Genomic DNA, 21306 nt, shown 5'->3' with positions numbered 1-21306 from the left:
TGGCAATAATGACTTAATTTTTTTAATTTAAAAATGATTTCTTAATCAACAAAAGAAAGTAATAGCCTTCTTCTCTATTTTCTTTTTTGGTCAAACTTCTGTATTTTTTTTTTCATTCTTTATATTAAGAAAAACTAAATCTACAGATTAACTTTGTAAGAAGAAAGAAGATTTCGATATTGGAGTTTAAAAACTTGGCGGACGTCCGTTTGTTTCCTATTTTCGATCATTTTAACTTTTAAGGAAACATCACCATTCAAATTAAAATATAAACCCATTAAATTTATTAAAGTGATATTAGAGAATTCTACAGAAATAACTTGAGTACTCTCGATTTCTCTTCGCCGTCGTTCACTAACGTTAATTTATTTTCCACAAACGTCACTCCGCTAAGATACACATACGTCATAATATTTCACTATTCATATTATATATGCTTAATTCCATAGTTTATAATAAGAAGAAAAAAATGGATCTTGCTGGAGGAGTTGAGAACGGGGTGACAGTGATGAGCCGGGGAAAGAAGAAAGACCAAAGGGTTTAATTAAGTTGATTAACATTTTGAATTATTAATGGTTAAAATTGTTTTTAATTTCATAAAATTGAAAATTTATTTTTTATGATTAGATTGGACCCACATGCCATATGTCATAGTTTTATTTGTGACTTTTTCAAGACCCAGCGTGTGAATCACACACACATTATTTTTAAAGTTAGTTTCCATTTTGTGTTCAATAGATACATATTTATTAATATTAAAGTGTCTAACATGTACTAGTCCTAGTTAAGGTATCTAAGTGAATAATGCGGACAACTTTAAGTGGCCGTAGATGACTTAAGCCTTATGTAAAATAATACTTTTACTGTCGCATACAAATTTATGTCACACTCTTTTCAATTTAGTCATTCTATAAATAGGAATTTTCGCATATAACCATTTAAAATAACTTAATTATGCTCCATAGCTATAGTTTGTTAACAACGATTCGTAGCTACATGTTAGATGGAGGAGAGAGGCGAGCGAGAGAGGGCAAAGAGTGGAGAGAGGTGAGTTGTATATGGATATATTAAGAGAGGAAGGAGAGAGGGTAGAGAGTAGAGAGAGGTGAGTTGTATATGTATATATGTCAGATAATTGTATATGTGTAACTGGCATACATATGTATTTGTATATCTGGCAAACAAGATTGAGAGAGGGAGGAGAGTGGAAAAAAGCTAATTTTATTTGTATATCTGTCATATAATTGTATATATACATATGTATAAATTGTATTTGTATATGTATAAGAGACGTCATTGCAATTAAAAGTAAGTTGTGAGTCGTAATTAATTCAAACTATAGCTATGTTAGCTAATTAACTAGTATGTGTTTGCTTATCCGCATAATTTTCCCTTCTAAAAAGGGGATTTTTCACATATAGCCATTCAAAAAAAAACTTAATTATGCTCCATAACTACAGTTTGCTAATTATGATTCGTAGCTACATGTTAGAGGGAGGATAGAGGCGAACGAGATTGTGAGAGAGACGAGCGAGAGAGAACAGAGTGTGGAGAGAGGTGAACTGTATATGTATATTTGTCGAATTGTATATGTATATCTGTCAAATTATTGTATATATGTAACTGGTATACATATGTATTTGTATATCTATTGAGCAAGATTGGGAGAGGGAGGAGAGAGGTGAGCGAGATTGGGAGAGAGAGAGGAGAGAGACGAACTGTATATGTATATATGTCAGATAATTGTATATATGTAATTGGTATACATATGTATTTGTATATCTGGTGAGCGAGATTGGGAGAGAGAGAAGAGCGAGAGAGGGCAGAGAGTGGAAAGAGGATAATTGTTGTTGTATATCTGTCATATAATTGTATGTATACAAACATATAATTTGTATTTGTATATGTATAAGCGACGTAATTACAGTTAAAAGTAAGTTGTGAGCCGTAATTAATTCAAATTATAGCTGTGTTAGCTAATTAACTTGTATATGTTTGCTTATCTGCGTAATTTTCCATTCTAAAAAAATAGTTATATTTTTTAAAAGATTTTTTCAAAAAATTTAATTTGATATTCTCATTTGATACAAAATTAGGCGAAATAAACTTTTTTGATGATCTCCATTTTTTCCCCCTGCTTTGGAGAGTATATAATGTGTATAATAAATGTATATATAGTGTGTATAATATTCATTTTGGCTACAATATGTCTTTTGATTTTTAGTTAATTGTCAATATTTCATCAGAATGGTAGCAACTTATGTATTGCCCCAAAAATATTTTCTTAAACTTTGTGCTGGCCCATAGAAAGGAGTATTAGTTAACCACGTAAAAAGTTTTTTTCTTCATAAACTAGATATTGTATTAATTATGCAGCTTTTATTACCAAAATAAGACTATTTTTCCCCCGTAAATGTTTTGAACTTAACTATAGAACAATTTTTTTGCGTGTGTGATGTAAAAAAAAGAAAAGGAACTTAGTAATCAAACGTACGTGTAGGTAAGCAGCGTAAATAATGAAAGGATGGGCATCATAAAACGAATTTAAAGCTTTTTAAATCTATATTTAATTAATGTACATAATAAAATAAAAGACGCATAGACTTTATAACAAATTCTTAAATACTTTAAACAAATTCGAAACTAGTGTTTAAAAACTATTACGATAATGAATCAAGATTAAAAGGTCTATATGCAAAATTAATAGAGAATGAAAACAGATAGTGATACTAATTAACTATATATTTAACTCACACAATATTTAAATAACAATCATAAACGGACTAGAATACTTTAGCTATACCTTGAATATACTTAAATTAAAATTTACATTAATTTGATCAAAGGTGAAATAATTAAAAAAAAAATCAGGTCTTAAAAAACAAAAAAAAAAATACGCGTTTCTAAAAGTTACTATATTTTGTTTGATATTTTAGGCAAATTTTTCATAAACCAGTTACAATAAAAAATAGGAAAGCGTAATTTTGCATGTATATATATCTTCTCTTTACTACACTCATATATCGATTTACTTCTTTCTATCAAAATTTTAGCTTAGGGTTATTTAGGTTGTTCATTGTTATAGTTATGACGATTCTTTCATATGATTCTAGCACGGAGAATGATAAGATCACGTCGGAAAAAGATAACAAGATTCTTCGGGATGCGATGCTGAAGAAGCGATATGCAAACATGATCATGAAATCCCAACAATTTCTTGGCGAAGTATTTGATGAAGAGGAGACGAAGAAGAAGGCTGCGTTGTGGTTATGATCTTGAAGCGGAAAGAGATTTGTTGGCATTTATTAGTGCTCCAAGTCGATGGTAGATTAAAGATTGATATTTGTACGTATAGAATAGTATATGATACTTGTAATATATAGAGTATTACTTTTGCCGCCATTTACATTGTTTGTAATTGGTGAGATCATAAGAAATTGTTAAAGTTGTTTGGGAAATCAAATGGGAATTAAAGAAATTCATGATAAGTTGTAGGTTTGTAGTCTTGGAGCGGCAATTACTCCACAAACCCACGAGGGTTGCTCAGATGGTAAGCGCTAGGAATATGCATAGACCATAGTCGATTTGATTTGATTTTTCATTAAAAAATAACTAAATTGATTATGTCGATTTATTAAATCTATAAACTAACAAAAAAAATTGGTTTTCATTTCGATTTTAGATGGTTCTTTCGATTTTTTATTTTTTTATTTTGTTATTTTACAATTATATCGTGATTGAAAAAGAGATTAAATTGAAAAGGTTATTCTCTTTGATGGTGTGATTTAATGTAGAACTTGAAGTTCCAATTGATGAGGCATCTGATTCCATTTTCAAGACACTTGAATAAGGAAAATTGAAAAAAAGAAAAGATGTACAATAGCATCTCAAAGACGTTGTGTTAAGAAAATATATCAAAAACTCACAAAAAGAAAGGTCATGAGTACTTTGGAAAAAAATAAAATCGATTCGATTTGGCTTGAAGGTGTAACTATACACCCTGACCCCAGTAAGCACCCACCAACTTTAACCTTATGGTAGTGGATTTGATTCACTAAGAAAGCAAAAGGCTAAAGTCGAGAATCTTAGGAAGGAGTAAAAATACAATAAAAATAAAATATGAAGATAACATTATTTCTGGTAACAAATTAATGTTTTCTCTGTATAAATGTCTAAAACGTCCTTGATTTAAACCTTTTCTATGTTCCACTTGGGATATATATAGTTTATAAAAGACATAGGAATAATTGGCTCTTGGATTGTACTTGTATTTTTGTCTTTTGAACAAAGGAATTAAGGGGTTTTAATTTGAAGTACATAAATATATAGTTCATGTTGTAGTGTAAAAAGACATGCATATATATAGAGCTTTTAAAATCTATATTTAGATAATAATGTACATAATATTTTTATTTTTTTTAAAAAAAGACACAGAGAATTTATAAAAAATTCCTAAATACTCTTATCAGTGTTTTAAATATATCCAAAATTAGTGTTTAGAAACTATTACGTTAATGAAAATCAAGATTAAAAAGTCTATATGCAAAATTAATAAAGAATAAAAGAGATGGTGAAACTGATTAACTACATATTTAACTCACACGTATTTAAATAATAACAATCATAAATGGACTACCTTGAATTTACTTAAATTAAAATCTACATTAATTTGATCATGCTTGAAAATAATAAAAACATTTCAGGTTTGAAAATAAAATAAAATTACACATTTCTAAAAGTTACCATATTTGGTATTTCGGTTTATTAGTTTAGGAAACTTTTTCATAAACCATTTCCAAAAAAAAAATAGGAAAGCGTAATTTTTCTACGTATACATATCTTCTCTTCGATCAACTTTCTTTCTATCAAAATTCAGCTTTTATTAATTAGCTTGTTCATTGTTACATTACATTATGAACACAGAGAAGGATAAGACGTTGGAAAAGTCCCAACAACAACTTCTTCGGGCTGCAATGTTGAAGAAGCGCTATGCACATATAATCGTGAAGTCCCAACAACAAGTTCTTGGCGACGCGTATAATGAAGAAGAGATGAAGAAGAAGTCTGCATGGTGGGATAAGCAATTGCAACAAGAGAAAGCCAATTCAAAGAGGGAAAGAGATAAAGATAGAAAGGCAGCGAGGATCGCCATTCAAAGCAGCAAAAGAACCGTTAGGTTATAAGGAGAATACTAGATTTGGTATGGATCATTTACATATATTAAGTAGATTTCTTTAACAGACTCTCACTCCCACCAGCTGCCTCATGAAAATAGACTGACTGATAAAGTTTGTCTGCACTGATTTGTATATGAAATCATGGCTCTTCTGTATAATAGAAATGTGTGACTTAATAAATTATAGATCACTTCATATATTTATTTCCAAGAGAAATATTAGAAGAATCTAAATATATAATTATGTTATATACGATCTAAAGTGATAGTAAGAAAATTGTGATGATATTAAAGAGCAAGGAAAAAAAGATGGCAAGATAAGAATCAAAGACAATGAACTCTACCAAAATTTGTAACACGTTTAATTAAAAATAGAGAGATCCTCCTTTTATTTGATTTAAAAAAAAAAATATTATTGTACATTAGAAATAAGTTTCCTCTTTTTCCCATTTAATCCTTAAATGAAGAATCTTTTTATTTTTTTAAGAAAAGAAAAGTTAATTTGGTCTTGTTCGATCTGTCCCTAGTATAAGCAACACTATTACGATTTCCAATTATGAGTTATAATATTCTTTCATTTAAAATTCTTGCTCAGAACGTGTCTTGAAATTATATTTTGATCAAAGTAGCATAAACTAATGGTCACAGGAAAATATATAATTGACAATTTGCTAATTAGAAATTTTTTTTATTGTTCTTCTGGAACTTTTGCTAATATATGATAGATCTAGGCTGATTTATTTCTAAAATATATAATACTCATCAACAAGCTTTTAATATCTTAATATTTCATGAGCAGAAGATGTATTTCACAATTAGAATTACTTCATATCATGAACCATTATTCTAAAATATAATTCTAATATTTAATCAATATGGATTGTGATAAAATAATTGGAATTCTTCTATTCATAATAAAAAATCTCATGTTCGATTTCATGCGAACCAAATCCCCTTATTGTGATGAGCGTCACTTCAATAACAAGATCGAACTCTGCAATATATATCAAAATATGTATCAGGTGACAAATATACGTACAAGAGCTCAAACGACAGTAAGAATCGTGGATCAATGTAGTAACGGAGGACTAGACTTAGGCGTTAACGTTTTTCGACAAATCGACACAGACGGAAATGGAAATCATCAAGGCCATCTTATTGTGAACTACCAGTTTGTTGATTGTGGTGATAATTAATCTTATAGTTGACACCAGAATTATAAGATTCATGTTTGACTACCCAAATAAATGTTAAAAGTATGAAATGAAAATAATAATAATAATAAAGTTATTTCTTTCTGCATTTTAGAAAAGTGAATTGATACAAGTCACGTCCAACAAATTAAAGTCCCTCGTTTGTTTTATTTAATTAATGCAATGATATTAATCGAACACAAAACTAAGATTTAATATGCCGTATATATAATAATTAAAGAATATATATATATATATATAGATAAAAAAAAATAGTTTCTAATATTTTGAAAAATGTCCAGAATTAGACATTATGCTCATAGAAACAATAAATTTCTGGGAAGAGGAGGGAAAGCACTTAGATGATTCGGACAGGGGCAGAGGCAACATATACTTAGGGGGTTCGAAACCCCTCGGTGGAAAATATTACTACTATTTATATATGGTTAAAATTATTTTTTAGGTATGTATAATAGATGTCGAATCCCCTTCCCCTAATTCGTGTGTTTACTTCTCAGATTTTGCACCCCCTTATTAAAAATTCTGATCCCACAACTGGATTTAGATATGTAAAGAGGAGGTGTAAAGATGCGTTAGTGAGGAGGTTTGTGAAAGGTTGGTTGTAGACTTATAGTAGAAGTTAGGAAAAGTAAAGGTAGACCGAAATAGAGTATGTGTGTGTTGGGGGTGAGGATGGGGTGGGGGAGAGGTGATTAGATAGGATATTATTAACCAATGTCAATGCTCCAAATATTTTATGGTACACTTAATTAAATTATAAGTTGTTTATCTAAATATATATAAATTTATTTGCATTGAATACTTTCTTCTTCATTAATGTAACACTCATATATAAAAATTTCAAACTTCGTGCATCATAGAGACAAACAAATAGGATAAGATGCAAATTTATGAGTAGTAATATTAAATTTCATAATTTGTGTGGAGGTATAAGCATAATTCCAAAAACTGGTCTGCTAGCCTCATTTATTCAGCTATACCTCTATTATCAACGCATTTGTGGGTCAGAAGTAGAAATAAACTTAAGAAAGGTACTTTGTCTCTTAATTATTCCTACTGTATTTTGATTTTAATTTTAGTTTTTATTTAAAATATTTGCCTTTTTTTCATTATATAGATATATAATTTTGATTTATTTATTTGAAAAGCTATATCATAATCAAATATAAAATAATTATTGACATACTATATTGGCACTTAAATGATTTAGTATGTAATTATTCATTAATTTATAACAAAAATTTCATAAGTAGATGGATCAAACATACACATATCAAGTAAAAAATGAAGGTTTGATGTATTTTTTTAAATAGAGATCACAAAAAATAAAAGAAAAAAAATATCACGTGGCCATAGGGACACCGAAGTGTATTTAAAGTTTGGCTTAAGGTCCCTTTTTTAATTCAACGAGGAGGACTTTCTCTAGATACTTATCAGAAACGACGCTGTCCAACAATTTTTATTTTTTTTTTCATAGCCGCCTCAAGTCGTGCACTTCTAAAAGCCGCCATTAGTTTTTATGGTTTTTTTCCGATTCGTGTTCGACATTCATATTAGAATTTGACTATATATTTAAATTTTCATTGTATAAGGCTTTATTTAGGAAAATTGCTCCTTATCAAATATTTTTTGAAATTATAAAATTTAAAAATATTCTTTATTTATTTAAAAACCTTAATTATGTCTTATCAAAATCAGACAAATTGAAATGGAGGAAGCATATAACATATAATTATTGATCTTATCCTACGGCATAAAGTTTTGACATTCTCAAAAATAACACCTACTCCCTCTGACCATTTTTATTTGTAATGTTACTTTTTCAGAAGTCAATTTGATTAATTTTAAAAGTTAAATTAGATTACATTAATTCGATATTTTAAATAAAAAATTTAGATATTCAAAAATCATACGAAAAATACTATAAAATGCAATTTTTTGCATATCAATATGATGAAAATATGCAACGTAAAATGATAATCAAAGTTTTTATAGTTTAACTTTAGAAAAAAAAAACTATAACAATTAAAAGGTTGACGAATATAATATTAATTAAAAGTATAGCAGCTGCAACTTGCAAGCACCCAAATTTCAGGGACACAAACAAAATAAATACATAAATAGAGTCCTATAAAACCCCCAAATCTATTATAGATCAAACGTAGATCAATACACTTTTGGAAAAAAAATGGAGAAGCTAAGTTGTGGTCCTATTTTGCTAGCTCTGGTTCTCTGCATCAGCCTAACCTCAGTTGCCAACGCACAGCAGTGCGGAAGGCAAAGGGGCGGAGCGTTATGTGGCAACAACTTATGTTGCAGCCAATTCGGGTGGTGTGGATCGACACCCGAATATTGTTCACCTAGCCAAGGTTGCCAGAGCCAGTGCAGTGGAAGTGGACCAGCTCCAGGCCAAGGGGGCAGCGCGCAAAACGTTCGTGCAACATATCATATATATAACCCACAGAATGTTGGGTGGGATTTGAATGCTGTTAGCGCTTACTGTTCAACTTGGGATGCTAATAAGCCTTTGTCCTGGCGGAAGAAGTATGGTTGGACTGCTTTTTGTGGTCCAGTCGGACCTCGTGGTCGAGACTCGTGCGGAAAGTGCTTAAGGGTAAGATATACTACATCCTTCCGCTTTTATTGTTAATTCAGAAAAATTGAAATTAAAGAGTTATCAGAAACAACGTACATATTGAGATTTAATTATACATAGCAAGGTCAGGATAACAAATGTATTTTTCCCAAAGTAAGATTTCTTTAAAACTATTATTTTGAAATGTGTTTGGATGAGTACTGGTCAACATTCACTGTATTTTAGATCTAAATTGACTTTTACGACAAAAACCAGTCACGAAGAAAACGATTGTTATATAATTTATCCAGAATTATCTCTTTAGTTCACAATAATATTACTTAACTAATACCATCGCAAATTATATATACAGGTGACAAATACACGTACAGGAGCTCAAACGACAGTGAGAATTGTGGATCAATGCAGCAACGGCGGACTAGACTTGGACATCAACGTTTTTCGACAAATCGATACAGACGGAGTAGGAAATCAACAAGGTCACCTTATTGTGAACTACCAATTTGTTAATTGTGGCGACAATGTCAATGTTCCTCTGCTCTCTGTTGTTGACAAAGAATGAGAAACAACTACATGGCTCTGTTTATTCTGATGATTGTATTAGGTATAAAAGTCATCTTTGATGATTTAAATAAAGAATAAAAGAACAAAAATGAAAAAAAGGGGGGAAAAATGGTTACTTCGAAGGGGTTATCCAATTCCATATGATCTGTTGATCATGGATGTCTTCATTTAAGGAAAAAGTGAGTTGAAGTGTGTATTGTATTTGTGATCATTTTGTACTCGACTTATTTGAATTTTGAATAAGAAATTCCAACAACTCTTGTTTGGGGATTGAATTGGGATGTTATTTATGTTATGTAGTGAGTGACAATATGAAATTGTCATACAACATTATGTAAAATAATACTTTTACTGTCGCATACAAATTTATGTCACTCTTTTCAATTTAGTCATTCTATAAATAGGAATTTCCACATATAATCATATAAAAATAACTTAATTATGCTCCATAGCTATAGTTTGTTAATAACGATTCGTAACTACATGTTAGATGGAGGAGAGAGGCGAGCGAGAGATGACAAAGAGTGGAGAGAGGTGAGCTGTATATGTATATATTGGGAGAGGAAGGAGAGAGGCGAGCGAGATTGGGAGAGAGGAGAGAGGCGAGCTAGAGAACAAAACACAGTACATTAATAGAATATAAAACTAGGAGCCAGAAACTAAAAAAGATTCAAAGAACAAAACCCAGTACACCAATAGAATATAGGAAGAAAGATTTACTCTCAAATATGTATTAAGTTCTATCTTTTCTTATTGTCCATAAAAACACAAGATGAATATATATATACCCAAAAATAGTCATCAACCAACGGTCAAAAGAATTAAGAATTATAAAGGCTGTATATGAAGATTAAAGGCAAAAGATTGAAGACCAATTGGAAGGAAGTAGACGTTGGCCAACTGCCATATTTAGGCCAAAATTAATAATGATTTATAAGACAATTAACTGGATATTAACACCCATTTAATATGATGAATATAGAAAATAATATGAACACTTCTTTTTGAGATACTAGAATCATTTTTCCAACACAATAACATCTCAAAGACGTTGTGTTAGGAAAATATATCAAAAACTCACGAAAAAAAAGGTCATGAGTACTTTGGAAAAAAATAAAATCAATTCGATTTGGCTTGGTTTGAAGGTGTGGCCTATACACCCCCAGTAAGCGCCCACCAACTTTAACCTTATGGTAGTGGATTTGCATCACTAAAGAGAGCAAAAGACTGGAGTCGAGAATTGTAGGAAGGAGTAAAAATATAATAAAAATAAAATATGAAGATAACATTATTTCTGGTAACAAATTAATGTTTTCTCTGCATAAATGTCAAAAACGTCCTTGATTAAAACCTTTTCTATGTTCCACTTGGGATACATATAGTTTATAAAAGACATAGGAATAATTGGCTCTTGGATTGTACTTGTATTTTTGTCTTTTAAACAAAGGAATTAAGATGTTTTAATTTGAAGTACATAAATATATAGTTCATGTTGTAGTGCAAAAAGACATGCATTTATATAGAGCTTTAAAAATCTATATTCAGATAGTAATGTACATAATATATATATTTTTTTTAAAAAGGCAGAGACAATTAATAAAAAAATCCTAAATACTCTTATCAGTGTTTTAAATATATCCATAATTAGTGTTTAGAAACTATTACGTTAATGAAAATCAAGATTAAAAAGTCTATATGCAAAATTAATAAAGAATAAAAGAGATGGTGAAACTAATTAACTACATATTTAACTCACACCTATTTAAATAATAACAATCATAAATGGACTACCTTGAATTTACTTGAATCAAAATTTACATTAATTTGATCATGCTTGAAAATAATAAAAACATTTCTAAAAGTTACCATATTTGGTATTTTGGTTTATTAGTTTAGGAAACTTTTTCATAAACCATTTCCAAAAAAATAAAATAGGAAAGCGTAATTTTTCTACGTACATATATCTTCTCTTCGATCAACTTTCTTTCTATCAAAATTCAGCTTTTATTAATTAGCTTTTTCATTGTTACATTACATTATGAACACAGAGAAGGATAAGACGTTGGAAAAGTCCCAACAACACCTTCTTCGGGCTGCAATGTTGAAGAAGCGCTATGCACATATAATCGAGAAGTCCCAACAACAAGTTCTTGGCGATGCGTATGATGAAGAAGAGATGAAGAAGAAGGCTGCATTGTGGGATAAGCAATTGCAAGAACAGAAAGGCAACTCGAAGAGAAAAAGAGATAAAGATAGAAAGGCAGCGAGGATCGCCATTGAAAGCATCAAAAGAACCGTTAGTTTTGGCGATGATCTTCAAGCCGAAAGAGATTTCTTGACCATCATTGGGTGCAGGAGCCATTAGTAAGTGTTTGATGAAACGTGAATTTTTTTTTTGTTCGATTCTACTTGGTTTTCAAAAAATAATAATTTGTTTTTGTGTTTTTGTCTTACGTTCTTTTCAAAAAAAAAAATTAAAAAAAAATTGTTAGTTGTTTCTACTTAGTTTTCCAAAAAAAAAAAAGGTTTTTGTGTTTTTGTTTTACGTTCTTCTAAAAAAAATTAAAAATTGTTGGTTGTGTTAGTTGTTTCAACTTTCAACTATATTTTAAAAAAAAGAAAAAAATATTTTGGTTTTTATGATGTTTATACTTCGGTTTGCAAAAAAAAAAAAAAAAGTTTGTGTTTTATTGTTCTACTTTTTTTCTTTAAACAAAAAGTTTGCGTTGTTTTCTAGTAATTAGTTTAGAAATACATGGTAGTATTTCCTATGAACTAATGTCAAATTAGGTTGAAGTGGAATGATGCTTTTAAGGGGTTAGATTAACTAGGCTTTGATACATATATATGTTAAGTTGTGATATAGACACAATATGGTATATAGATTTCAGTCACGAATTTCTTTTGAATGGTTGAATTAACGTGATAAACCTTTTTCCATAAATCTTAGAATATACTATACTTGTGTAGTGGATTTAGGTATGAACTTCTTTTGTGTGTATCGGACAATCTGTTGGAGGTTATTACACACACAACACTTTCTCAAACCCAAGTCTATACTATGTGATGGTTTAGTGTTGCACTTGTTAGGATTGCTATCATGGGTGAAGTAGAAGCCTACCCTGCTTTACTACCTCCGCTACAGTCTGAAGAAGGTTTTAGTTTTAGATTCGAAGTTAGTGCCTTGTGATTGGATATAGAGTTGATAATATAGATCAATTATTGGCGAGGGAGTGAATAACGCAATTAAAAGGACAGGCAATGAGCCATGAACTTACAATATATCTAGGGTAATGGAAATGCATATGAGCTAAATGCTAAATCTATCAAAAAGTATATCACAACAGACGAAAATGAGCTTAAATATATCTATTCTGTGTGAATACTATGCACCAATTGACCCGTTATGTCCTATGTTGCGTATCCCCAGGTCCTAGTGAGTGAGCCGGTTGGAGTCTCATGAGTTCCTCCAAGTAATTGAGGCTATATTTCTACTGTTAAACTAGGATCTTGGTTACATAACGAAAAGTCGAAGACTAATGCCTTTGAAGGACTTTTTCAAAATATCCACGCTCAATCTCAGCTGGGGTTAGGTCATACCTAATTCGTGATAGTAGTAATATACTCGTGCAGTACCCTTCATTAGACTTGATCCTCTTCTCCCCGTCACACATTCCGAAGACAGAGAGTTGACACATTTCAGTTGGTCTAGCCTAATCCAATGCCTTGCTATGGAATATCTAAGATTCTAAAAAAAATTTAAAATATTTTCAATCGTTAATTCAATTGTTCAAGGTAACGTGACTGTGCTAAGAAGGTGACTTGTCTATGATTGTAAAGTGATGGCAGGTCATGCTGATCCATACCAAAAAGAAGTCTTTTAACTCCGCCTGTGTTTTGTTTGTAATGTAACACAGCCGGTCCCAAGCCCGGATAAAGGAGGAGGGTTTATTGTTTCTATTAAGAAGTCAAGTCGGATCCTTGATACAAAACCATCGTGGAGAATGCTTGTGCAAGTATGTTTTTATTCTACTATTATATGTAGTTAGTTAGTCTAATTAGTGTGTGAAGGTAGCTAGTTATATCAAACTAATACAACTTAGGAACCTTCTTTTGTATTTGTTTATCCATCTTGTAGTTGTAAGGAAATAGTTATGGCATAACCAAATAAAAATTAAAGATGTATTTATATGCTATGGCATGTTGAGCGATTTTGGCTTCACTGTTTTTGTCTGAGTATATAGAGTATTATTTTTGCCGCCATTTACATTGTTTGTAATTGATGAGATCATAAGAAATTGTTAAAGTTGTATGATGTACTTCTAAATGGGGTTGTGAAATCAATGGGAATTAAACAAGGTCATTAGTTTTAGTAGTTCATTACAGTGCTCAGTATTATTCTCATTGTTAATGATGTATATATATTTTTAGATAATATTCTTGAAACAAAGTATTCACATGAGTATATTGAGATATTTAACTAATACCATCATACTTCTAATTTTAGGCATATGATCATCAACTTTAGGTTTGTAGTACGCGCTTGAGAGTTGGGAGGGAGTTGCATGTTTTATTAAAATGATATAGAGGTCTAAGGTTGGTCAAGCTAAGGGTGAATAAGAAGATGATGCAATCAATTGATATGAACAAAACGTGACAAGATCAAGGAATTGCTTAGATGGTAAACATCAGGGCTGTAACTGAGTCTGAATGGGCAGAGTTAATCAGATTTTTGATTAATATAAACTCTTTTTTTTTAATGTAATAATGAGTGATACTATTGAAGTTGTCATGCATTGATGACAATTTTTTTTTAATTAATTGATGACTTTCATTAAAATGAACTGTTAAATAATTTTAATACATTTTTTTTATGTTGATGACTTGGAAAGTAGTATTTTCGTTTGGGAGCATGTGATAAACTTATTTATTGAATTTTATATGTCCCTACAGATCTAATGATCCACAACTGATCCACCCAAATCCTCTTTTGGTAAAAAGGGTAAGTGGAAAAATATATTTTCTTGACAAAAAGTGATCGGCAATTGTGAATTCAGCCACCATTCAGCTGCTGCTCTCCGCCGTCAGCTCCGGCGATAATGAGATCCAGACCACCATTGACACGCAGGAGATCGCCTATTCATTATGCCACAGAGACCCCCACCTATCAACCTAATGGTACTCTTTTTAATTTTCACCCAATTTTTGAACTTGTCTGCTCTAATTTTCTGGTTTCTGTTTTCGTATATGGGTTTTTGTTTTCTTTCGTTTTTGGCGTGTTTTCGATCTGGGTTTTGCTTGATATGGGTGTTTGCATACTTTGATGGAAGAAATCAACTTTCTTGATTTCTATTACCGGCCCAAGTTTTGTTCTTTTTTTTTTTTTGCTGGTAATCTTGAGTTTCTTAGTTCTCTATTACCCCTTCCTCTTCGGCCCAAGTGTTCTTGTGTTAGCTGCATAAATAGTTACAAGATGGGAGTAAAGGTTTAGTGATGATGAATAGTAGCAGCTAATGCTAAACATCATTTTTTGGTATTACTCAAATACACTGCTAATGGGCATATACTTCCATATAGGTGATTGGCGAATTTTGACTAGGTAACTTAAAATGAGGGACTATTAATTAGGAGAAAGGAAAAATTCATTTCCTCGAACAGACGGGATACCATAAGAGTTGAGAGATTTTAACTTCTTCAACTAGATCTGCTGATCTTAGACATAGTTGCCAGATCTTGATAGGTATTGTGCATCCAAGGGGCCGTTATTTGAATCATGTATTGTGTTGTTAATCGTAGAAGCAAAACATACTAAAAAGTAGATATAATTTACTGGTTTTGACAAACTATTATGTTGGTCTATTCATTTAATGAGTGACCAAACCAAGTTGGGAGTAGATGAGTTGAGTTGAGTTTTGCACACCTGTTGTTATGCCATTTACAGATATAGCCATTGATTAATATATTTCGTGAGATAAAGGAGCTAATTATAGTGTGAAATTGAGGAACACCATCATATTATCGTTATAAAATAAATTCTTGAAGCGAAGCAGTAACAGTGTGAGATGATGGGATGGAGAAGCGGCAGTGCGTTTGACAGGGAAGATATAGCTCATTGATGTTATTTTTTAGGGTTCCACTTTTGCTTTTGGTATAAATCACATATCTGCATGTATTGAAGTAATTTCATTCCTTTGTCGGGCCTGTATATGCTTCTTTAATTTTTAGTTCCAAGTTCACTTTGTTAATTACTCTTTTCCTACTAGGTGTGTAAGTTGTATGCTTCTATGTATGCATACTTATACACAGTGGAGGAACCAATATTTTCAATAAGGGGGTTCAAAATCTCTAGAAATAGACACACGAAGTAGCCGAAGGGGGTTCGCCATCTACTATATATACATAAAAAATTATTTTAACCATGTACAAGTAATATAATTTTCCACCGAAGGGGGCTATAAGGTGGTTCCTCCCCTGCTTATACACATTATCATGAATTATTGAACTTTTAGATAACCTGTATCTCACATACTTATATACAACAGGCATAATATATTTAAGTTGGAGTGAAATCTAAAACGATTGGGATAATTCTTATAGTTGATAATCACAATTCCAGTACCCTTTATATACGACATATCTCGTATGCTGGCCAGTGATGCTGTGGGTTGTCTCTGATATTACATTTATAACTAGTGCATGTATAGGTATGGATTCTTTTAGCTAAGATTTTGGTTTCCTCTTTCTTGAGGAAGATGGAGGGTGGAGAGGCTTATACCTAGGTCAGGCTAAATTTAACTTCTGTCACAGTTTTTTGGTTCAGTCTTGATTATCGCAATTGTACTTGCAGTTCTTGACTTCTTTTCCAAAGAGAAAAAAATTGTTTTCGGTGATTTTGTCCCCTCTGGTTTTTTCTCTCTCAATTTCATTTATGTGGGTTCGTCAGTCATCAGGGACCTTTCTTGGAATAAACACATCCTCTTCCTTTTTTGTCTTTTTTAATAAGTAACAATTTTTTTTTATCTGTTGTCGGCATCTTGCTCCTTGTTTTTAAGTTGATTGATATGTCTGCATCGAACCGTGAAACCAAGCATGTAAATACAGCTGCCCATCTCTTAGCATTCTGAATACGTAACATTAATTTTTGCTGTTTATTATAGGATTTGACCAACATGACCTAGATAGTGGGGCAAGGAAGACAAAGCACAAGGGAAAAAATGTTGTCTGGTCTCCGGCAATGGACAAGTGTTTGATTGAAGCACTTTCTATTCAAGCAAGAAATGGAAATAAAGTTGACAAATGCTTCAATGAAAATGCATATAATGCTGCTTGTGTTGCCGTTAATTCTCATTTCAGCTTGTCCTTAAATAACCAAAAGGTTGTTAATCGTCTTAAGACAATCAAAAAGAGGTACAACACAATAAGGAATATCCTCAGTCAAGAGGGATTCTCTTGGAATCCCAATACAAATACAATAGACTGTGAAGATGATGATCTTTGGAAGAGATACGTTGCTGTAAGTTTTAGCTTGTTATGCCCACTTAATGTTCTGACTTTGTATTAATTCCTTTCTTTGTGTTTTGACGTTTCCCCTTTTCATTTACCTCTCTAAGTTTTCTCCATATAACATATTTTTTAAATCGGTCTGCTAGTTTGATGCCTTCGAATATTATCTAATATGTTATCAGGCACACCCTGATGCTAGGACCTTTCGAGGAAAGCAGATAGCCATGTATGAAGAAATGAAAATCGTATGTGGAAATTATCAAGCTCATAGCCGCTGGGCAAGAATGCCAGGCAAAGTGAACGGAAATCCAGTGATAGAGTGCAAGTATGAACAAGAGTCTGCATCATATCTTTCAGCAAGTTCAGAGCATATGAACGATTCAGATGGAACCGAGACACAGTCCTCTGCCAAAGAACCAGTATATACTGAAATGCTTGCTAATAATGAAGATGAAGATGAGCCTGAAGCTCAACCCGAGGGGCAAGCTGCAAAACGGACTCGTAGCTCAGAGACACTGCAGGATGCAATGTTGGCGATAGCCTCAAGCATCCGACACCTAGCTGACACAATCGAGCAAAGCAAGTACACCATTGACACCCCTGCTCTTCTGCAAGCTGTGATGGAAATCGAAGGTATGGAAGAATCAAAGCAAATGTACGCCTTTGAGTTTTTGAATGAGGACCCTACCAAAGCGAGAGCCTTCATGGCATACAATAGAAGACTCAGACGAATATATTTGTTTCGAATATTTGGATGGTGGAGATAATGTTTAGATGATCTGTTCTACTACTTGTTGGTCCTCTCTTTTTGATGGATAAGTCCATTATATTTACTCTTTCCAAATTTTGTTGTGGAGTATTCACTGAAGAGAATGCTGTCCATACATAAGAAGTGTACCCATATGTATTCAAAGCTGACACAGAATTGTATAGGAATGTTGTACTATGATCCTTGTGTTGCTTAACTCCAAACATTTTATCAAATAACTTTGCAACTTTGTACCACAAAAGATATGGTGCCCCTTTTTGTTATGAAGAAATTTCCTTTTTCAGTGGATTCCACTTGTGATGTGTACCATTTATATATTCCATGTGCATCTTTTTTGGCGTAGTACATTGGCAGCTCCCTTCACTTGTCATTTAGATACTCAATGTTCTCGAACGTCTATTAAGTAGTTGAGTTAACCACAAAAATATATGTCATCTTCTTTGAGTATACACATCGGCGTCAATTAGGTTTTACGGCTTCTTGATACTTATAACTAAAGGAATTGAAATATTTTAAATGGTTAATTTATCTACGTATGGACACTTGGAAACATGTAGATACATACTAAAAAAAATTCAAAAATTTGAAATGAAAGTGTCTAACTAGAACACTCGAGTATTTGTGCAGGTGTTCAATTAAAAACAAAACGTAGTTGTAGTATTTAAATGAAATTTGCTAGCAAAATTAATTAAGAGGCCTATTCTTCCTTCCCTAATTATTAGTTAGTATGCTAGTTAATTTCATTACTTGTGAAATCCTACTAATTAATTAGCTTATAAGATCTATCTTTAACTAGCTTCTTAAATAGAGATGGAATTATCTTTAGTCCCTTGATAATACTTCAATGCAATTAAGACATCTTATCCTCTTTTAATTTTCCACTTTCAAAACCCATTAATCTTGTATTTTAATTTAACATATATAGATGATTAGTGCATAACATATACTAATAGTTCATCTGCAAAAAAATATTGGTTCTGTCCTCATTTATCCTTGAGCCATTGTAAATGATAACTCCATATTATTTGTGTTCAAAATGGAATGTATACATTTGTCAGATCATGCTCAGCATTTACCTAAGTTTTAATGGAAAAGGTTAGAATCCTACTCAACAATATTTGTCATATCATACTCAACATTTAGTCTATGTCCTAAAGCTTTAATTATTGGGTATGAGTCCTCTTAAAGTTTGTATTGTTGCGTTATTATTAGTATATATGCATCTTGTAGAGTTCGACAAAAATACAGATCATATGTACCAACAGGAGAAAAGAAGGTCATTACAATAACTATAATTACTACGTACATCTCAGTCTCAAATAAACTAAAATGCGAAATAAATAGTAATAATGACGCTTCAAATATGATTTACGTTGTTTGAAACATTTCCATTACATGATAACTATTGACAAGTAAACTTTTTTTTTTTTTCCAGTTGAAAACTAGATCAAATTATAGACTACATGGGATAAGATTAGCCTTCTAGAATTACCTAAAATAGAGAGCCAAGAAAATGTACATTTCACAATATTTGATCATATGTTAGCTTCTTGTTTCTCAGTATACACGTACCCAAGAAGACTTTTCTTCAGCAGAAATTACCAAATTAAGGAATAGTTTTCCCAATTTCTAGACAACTGATTGCAACAAATTGTAAATGTGGAAAATAAATCAACCATAAATAAAATATGAAGAAATAAGAAAAGTATTAATAAAATATGTGGGTATAACTCGGTCCTTTCCTTATTATCTTGATCTCTTTACGAATATTTCATGAATTTATGAAATTTTCGAGATGTCTCTTTGAAGGAATATATTATCCTTTATATAGGCATGAATTGTATGGTTTATAGTAGAGTAACCTTCAAGAATCTCAATTGGAATTAAACACGTCTATTAGAATACCACAAAATTTCAATATCGACAAATCAAATGGTAGGTAAAACTACAATAGATAGTAGAGAAATCGATTTTTTTAATATTCTGGTAAAGATTAACATCATTTAATTTGATTTTTCTGCTTTCTTCTATATTATGCATGATTATATTGAAAAGTAGTATTTGCGCAATTCATGGATTAATTTCTTGAATTTCATTTTGTTTTCCACATGTCTAGTCAGAATAATTCACTACGAACTTTCATAACTCATTTTGAATTGGTCAAATTGATATATAGTAAAGCCTTCTTTTTTTTCCCCGAAGTTTCACTTTCACTTAAAGTAATTGTACATTCATGATTAATATAGAATTGGAAAATTATTTTAGAGAATATGAGTCATGGAGAGTTCCAGTCTTTCACAACTCCTACATGAAATTAATAGCAATGACTTTTCCAACTCAAGTATACTGTATGTCCATTATTTTCCACACTAACTAACTAGCTACTGTCCCTATAAATAACACCCATTTATCCTTCACCATTTCACATAAACCTCACAAGAAATTAAAATTACAATATTATGGAGAGAGTTAACAAGTTGTGTGTAGCATTTTTTGTCATCAGCATGATGATGGCGATGGCCGCGGCGCAGAGCGCTACCAACGTTAGGGCAACCTATCATTTGTACAACCCGCAGAACATAAACTGGGATTTGAGAACTGCTAGCGCTTACTGCGCTACTTGGGATGCTGACAAGCCTCTAGCGTGGCGCCAGAGGTATGGCTGGACCGCTTTTTGTGGTCCAGCTGGACCTAGGGGCCAAGCTTCATGCGGTAGATGCTTGAGGGTACGCTCAATTTTACACTATCATAGTCTATAAAAGTGTTTTTCAACAATTGATGCTTATTAGATACTTTAATTTTAATGTGTCCAATGAAGTTACCCCATGTATAGTGAAGCTAAAGGGAAAATTAATCATGTGCATGTGTATTGGGTGAGCTAGTACGGGCACAGGGTGTTTATATATGATTAAAATTATTTTTTATATTTTAAATCTTCTGAATGAAATTTCTAATTCTCCGCTACTATGTAGGTGACAAACACAGGAACAGGAACACAAGAAACAGTGAGAATAGTAGATCAATGCAGCAATGGAGGGCTTGATTTGGATGTAAACGTGTTTAACCGATTGGACACTAATGGATTGGGCTACCAGAGGGGCAACCTTAATGTTAACTATGAATTTGTCAACTGCTAAGCTTAAAAAAGTGTCATATATCATCAATAAAATAATAATAAATCACGATCGAGATTGATTTCATACTATGTACTATCTCAAGTTAATAAATGAGACCGAGCTAGCTTTTAATACTACTAGTATATGAAAGCTCTACATGTACTTTGTATACCCTTCACGATTAATGAAATAAATCTTATTGTTATTACTATGTATTTTGGAAATGAAATAAATATTTTTTTCGAAACGGACTAAACGATCGCGTAACTAAATACTGATCCAAGTGACAAATTAATGATTGACATCACTTGGTACATGTTGGCCGTAGTCATGGTCATGGCTGTCATGCTTATAAAGCAAGAGGACAA

The 21306-nt window shown here is 31.7% G+C and overlaps 3 protein-coding genes across 3 annotated transcripts; all 3 read left to right on the top strand.

Moving 5' to 3' along the window:
* The first annotated feature begins 8468 nt into the window (after positions 1-8468).
* LOC125816588 (wound-induced protein WIN2) lies at positions 8469-9908 on the top strand. Its single transcript, XM_049496201.1, has 2 exons — positions 8469-9004; positions 9339-9908. Exons 1-2 carry the CDS (start codon positions 8579-8581, stop codon positions 9546-9548), a joined length of 636 nt encoding a protein of 211 aa, XP_049352158.1. The 5' UTR covers positions 8469-8578; the 3' UTR covers positions 9549-9908.
* A 4545-nt stretch (positions 9909-14453) lies between these two features.
* LOC125816584 (uncharacterized) lies at positions 14454-18102 on the top strand. Its single transcript, XM_049496193.1, has 3 exons — positions 14454-14728; positions 16708-17063; positions 17236-18102. Exons 1-3 carry the CDS (start codon positions 14650-14652, stop codon positions 17818-17820), a joined length of 1020 nt encoding a protein of 339 aa, XP_049352150.1. The 5' UTR covers positions 14454-14649; the 3' UTR covers positions 17821-18102.
* A 2143-nt stretch (positions 18103-20245) lies between these two features.
* On the top strand, positions 20246-21153 carry LOC125816592 (pathogenesis-related protein P2). Its single transcript, XM_049496204.1, has 2 exons — positions 20246-20548; positions 20795-21153. The coding sequence occupies exons 1-2, from the start codon at positions 20282-20284 to the stop codon at positions 20957-20959; spliced, it is 432 nt and encodes a 143-aa protein (XP_049352161.1). The 5' UTR covers positions 20246-20281; the 3' UTR covers positions 20960-21153.
* Positions 21154-21306: the final 153 nt, after the last annotated feature.

The sequence above is a fragment of the Solanum verrucosum genome, unplaced genomic scaffold, assembly GCF_900185275.1.
Source record: "Solanum verrucosum unplaced genomic scaffold, falcon-dt-bn FXZP01000261.1, whole genome shotgun sequence".
NCBI classification, from domain to species: Eukaryota; Viridiplantae; Streptophyta; class Magnoliopsida; order Solanales; family Solanaceae; genus Solanum; species Solanum verrucosum.
This window is presented reverse-complemented; position numbering and strand designations above follow the sequence as displayed.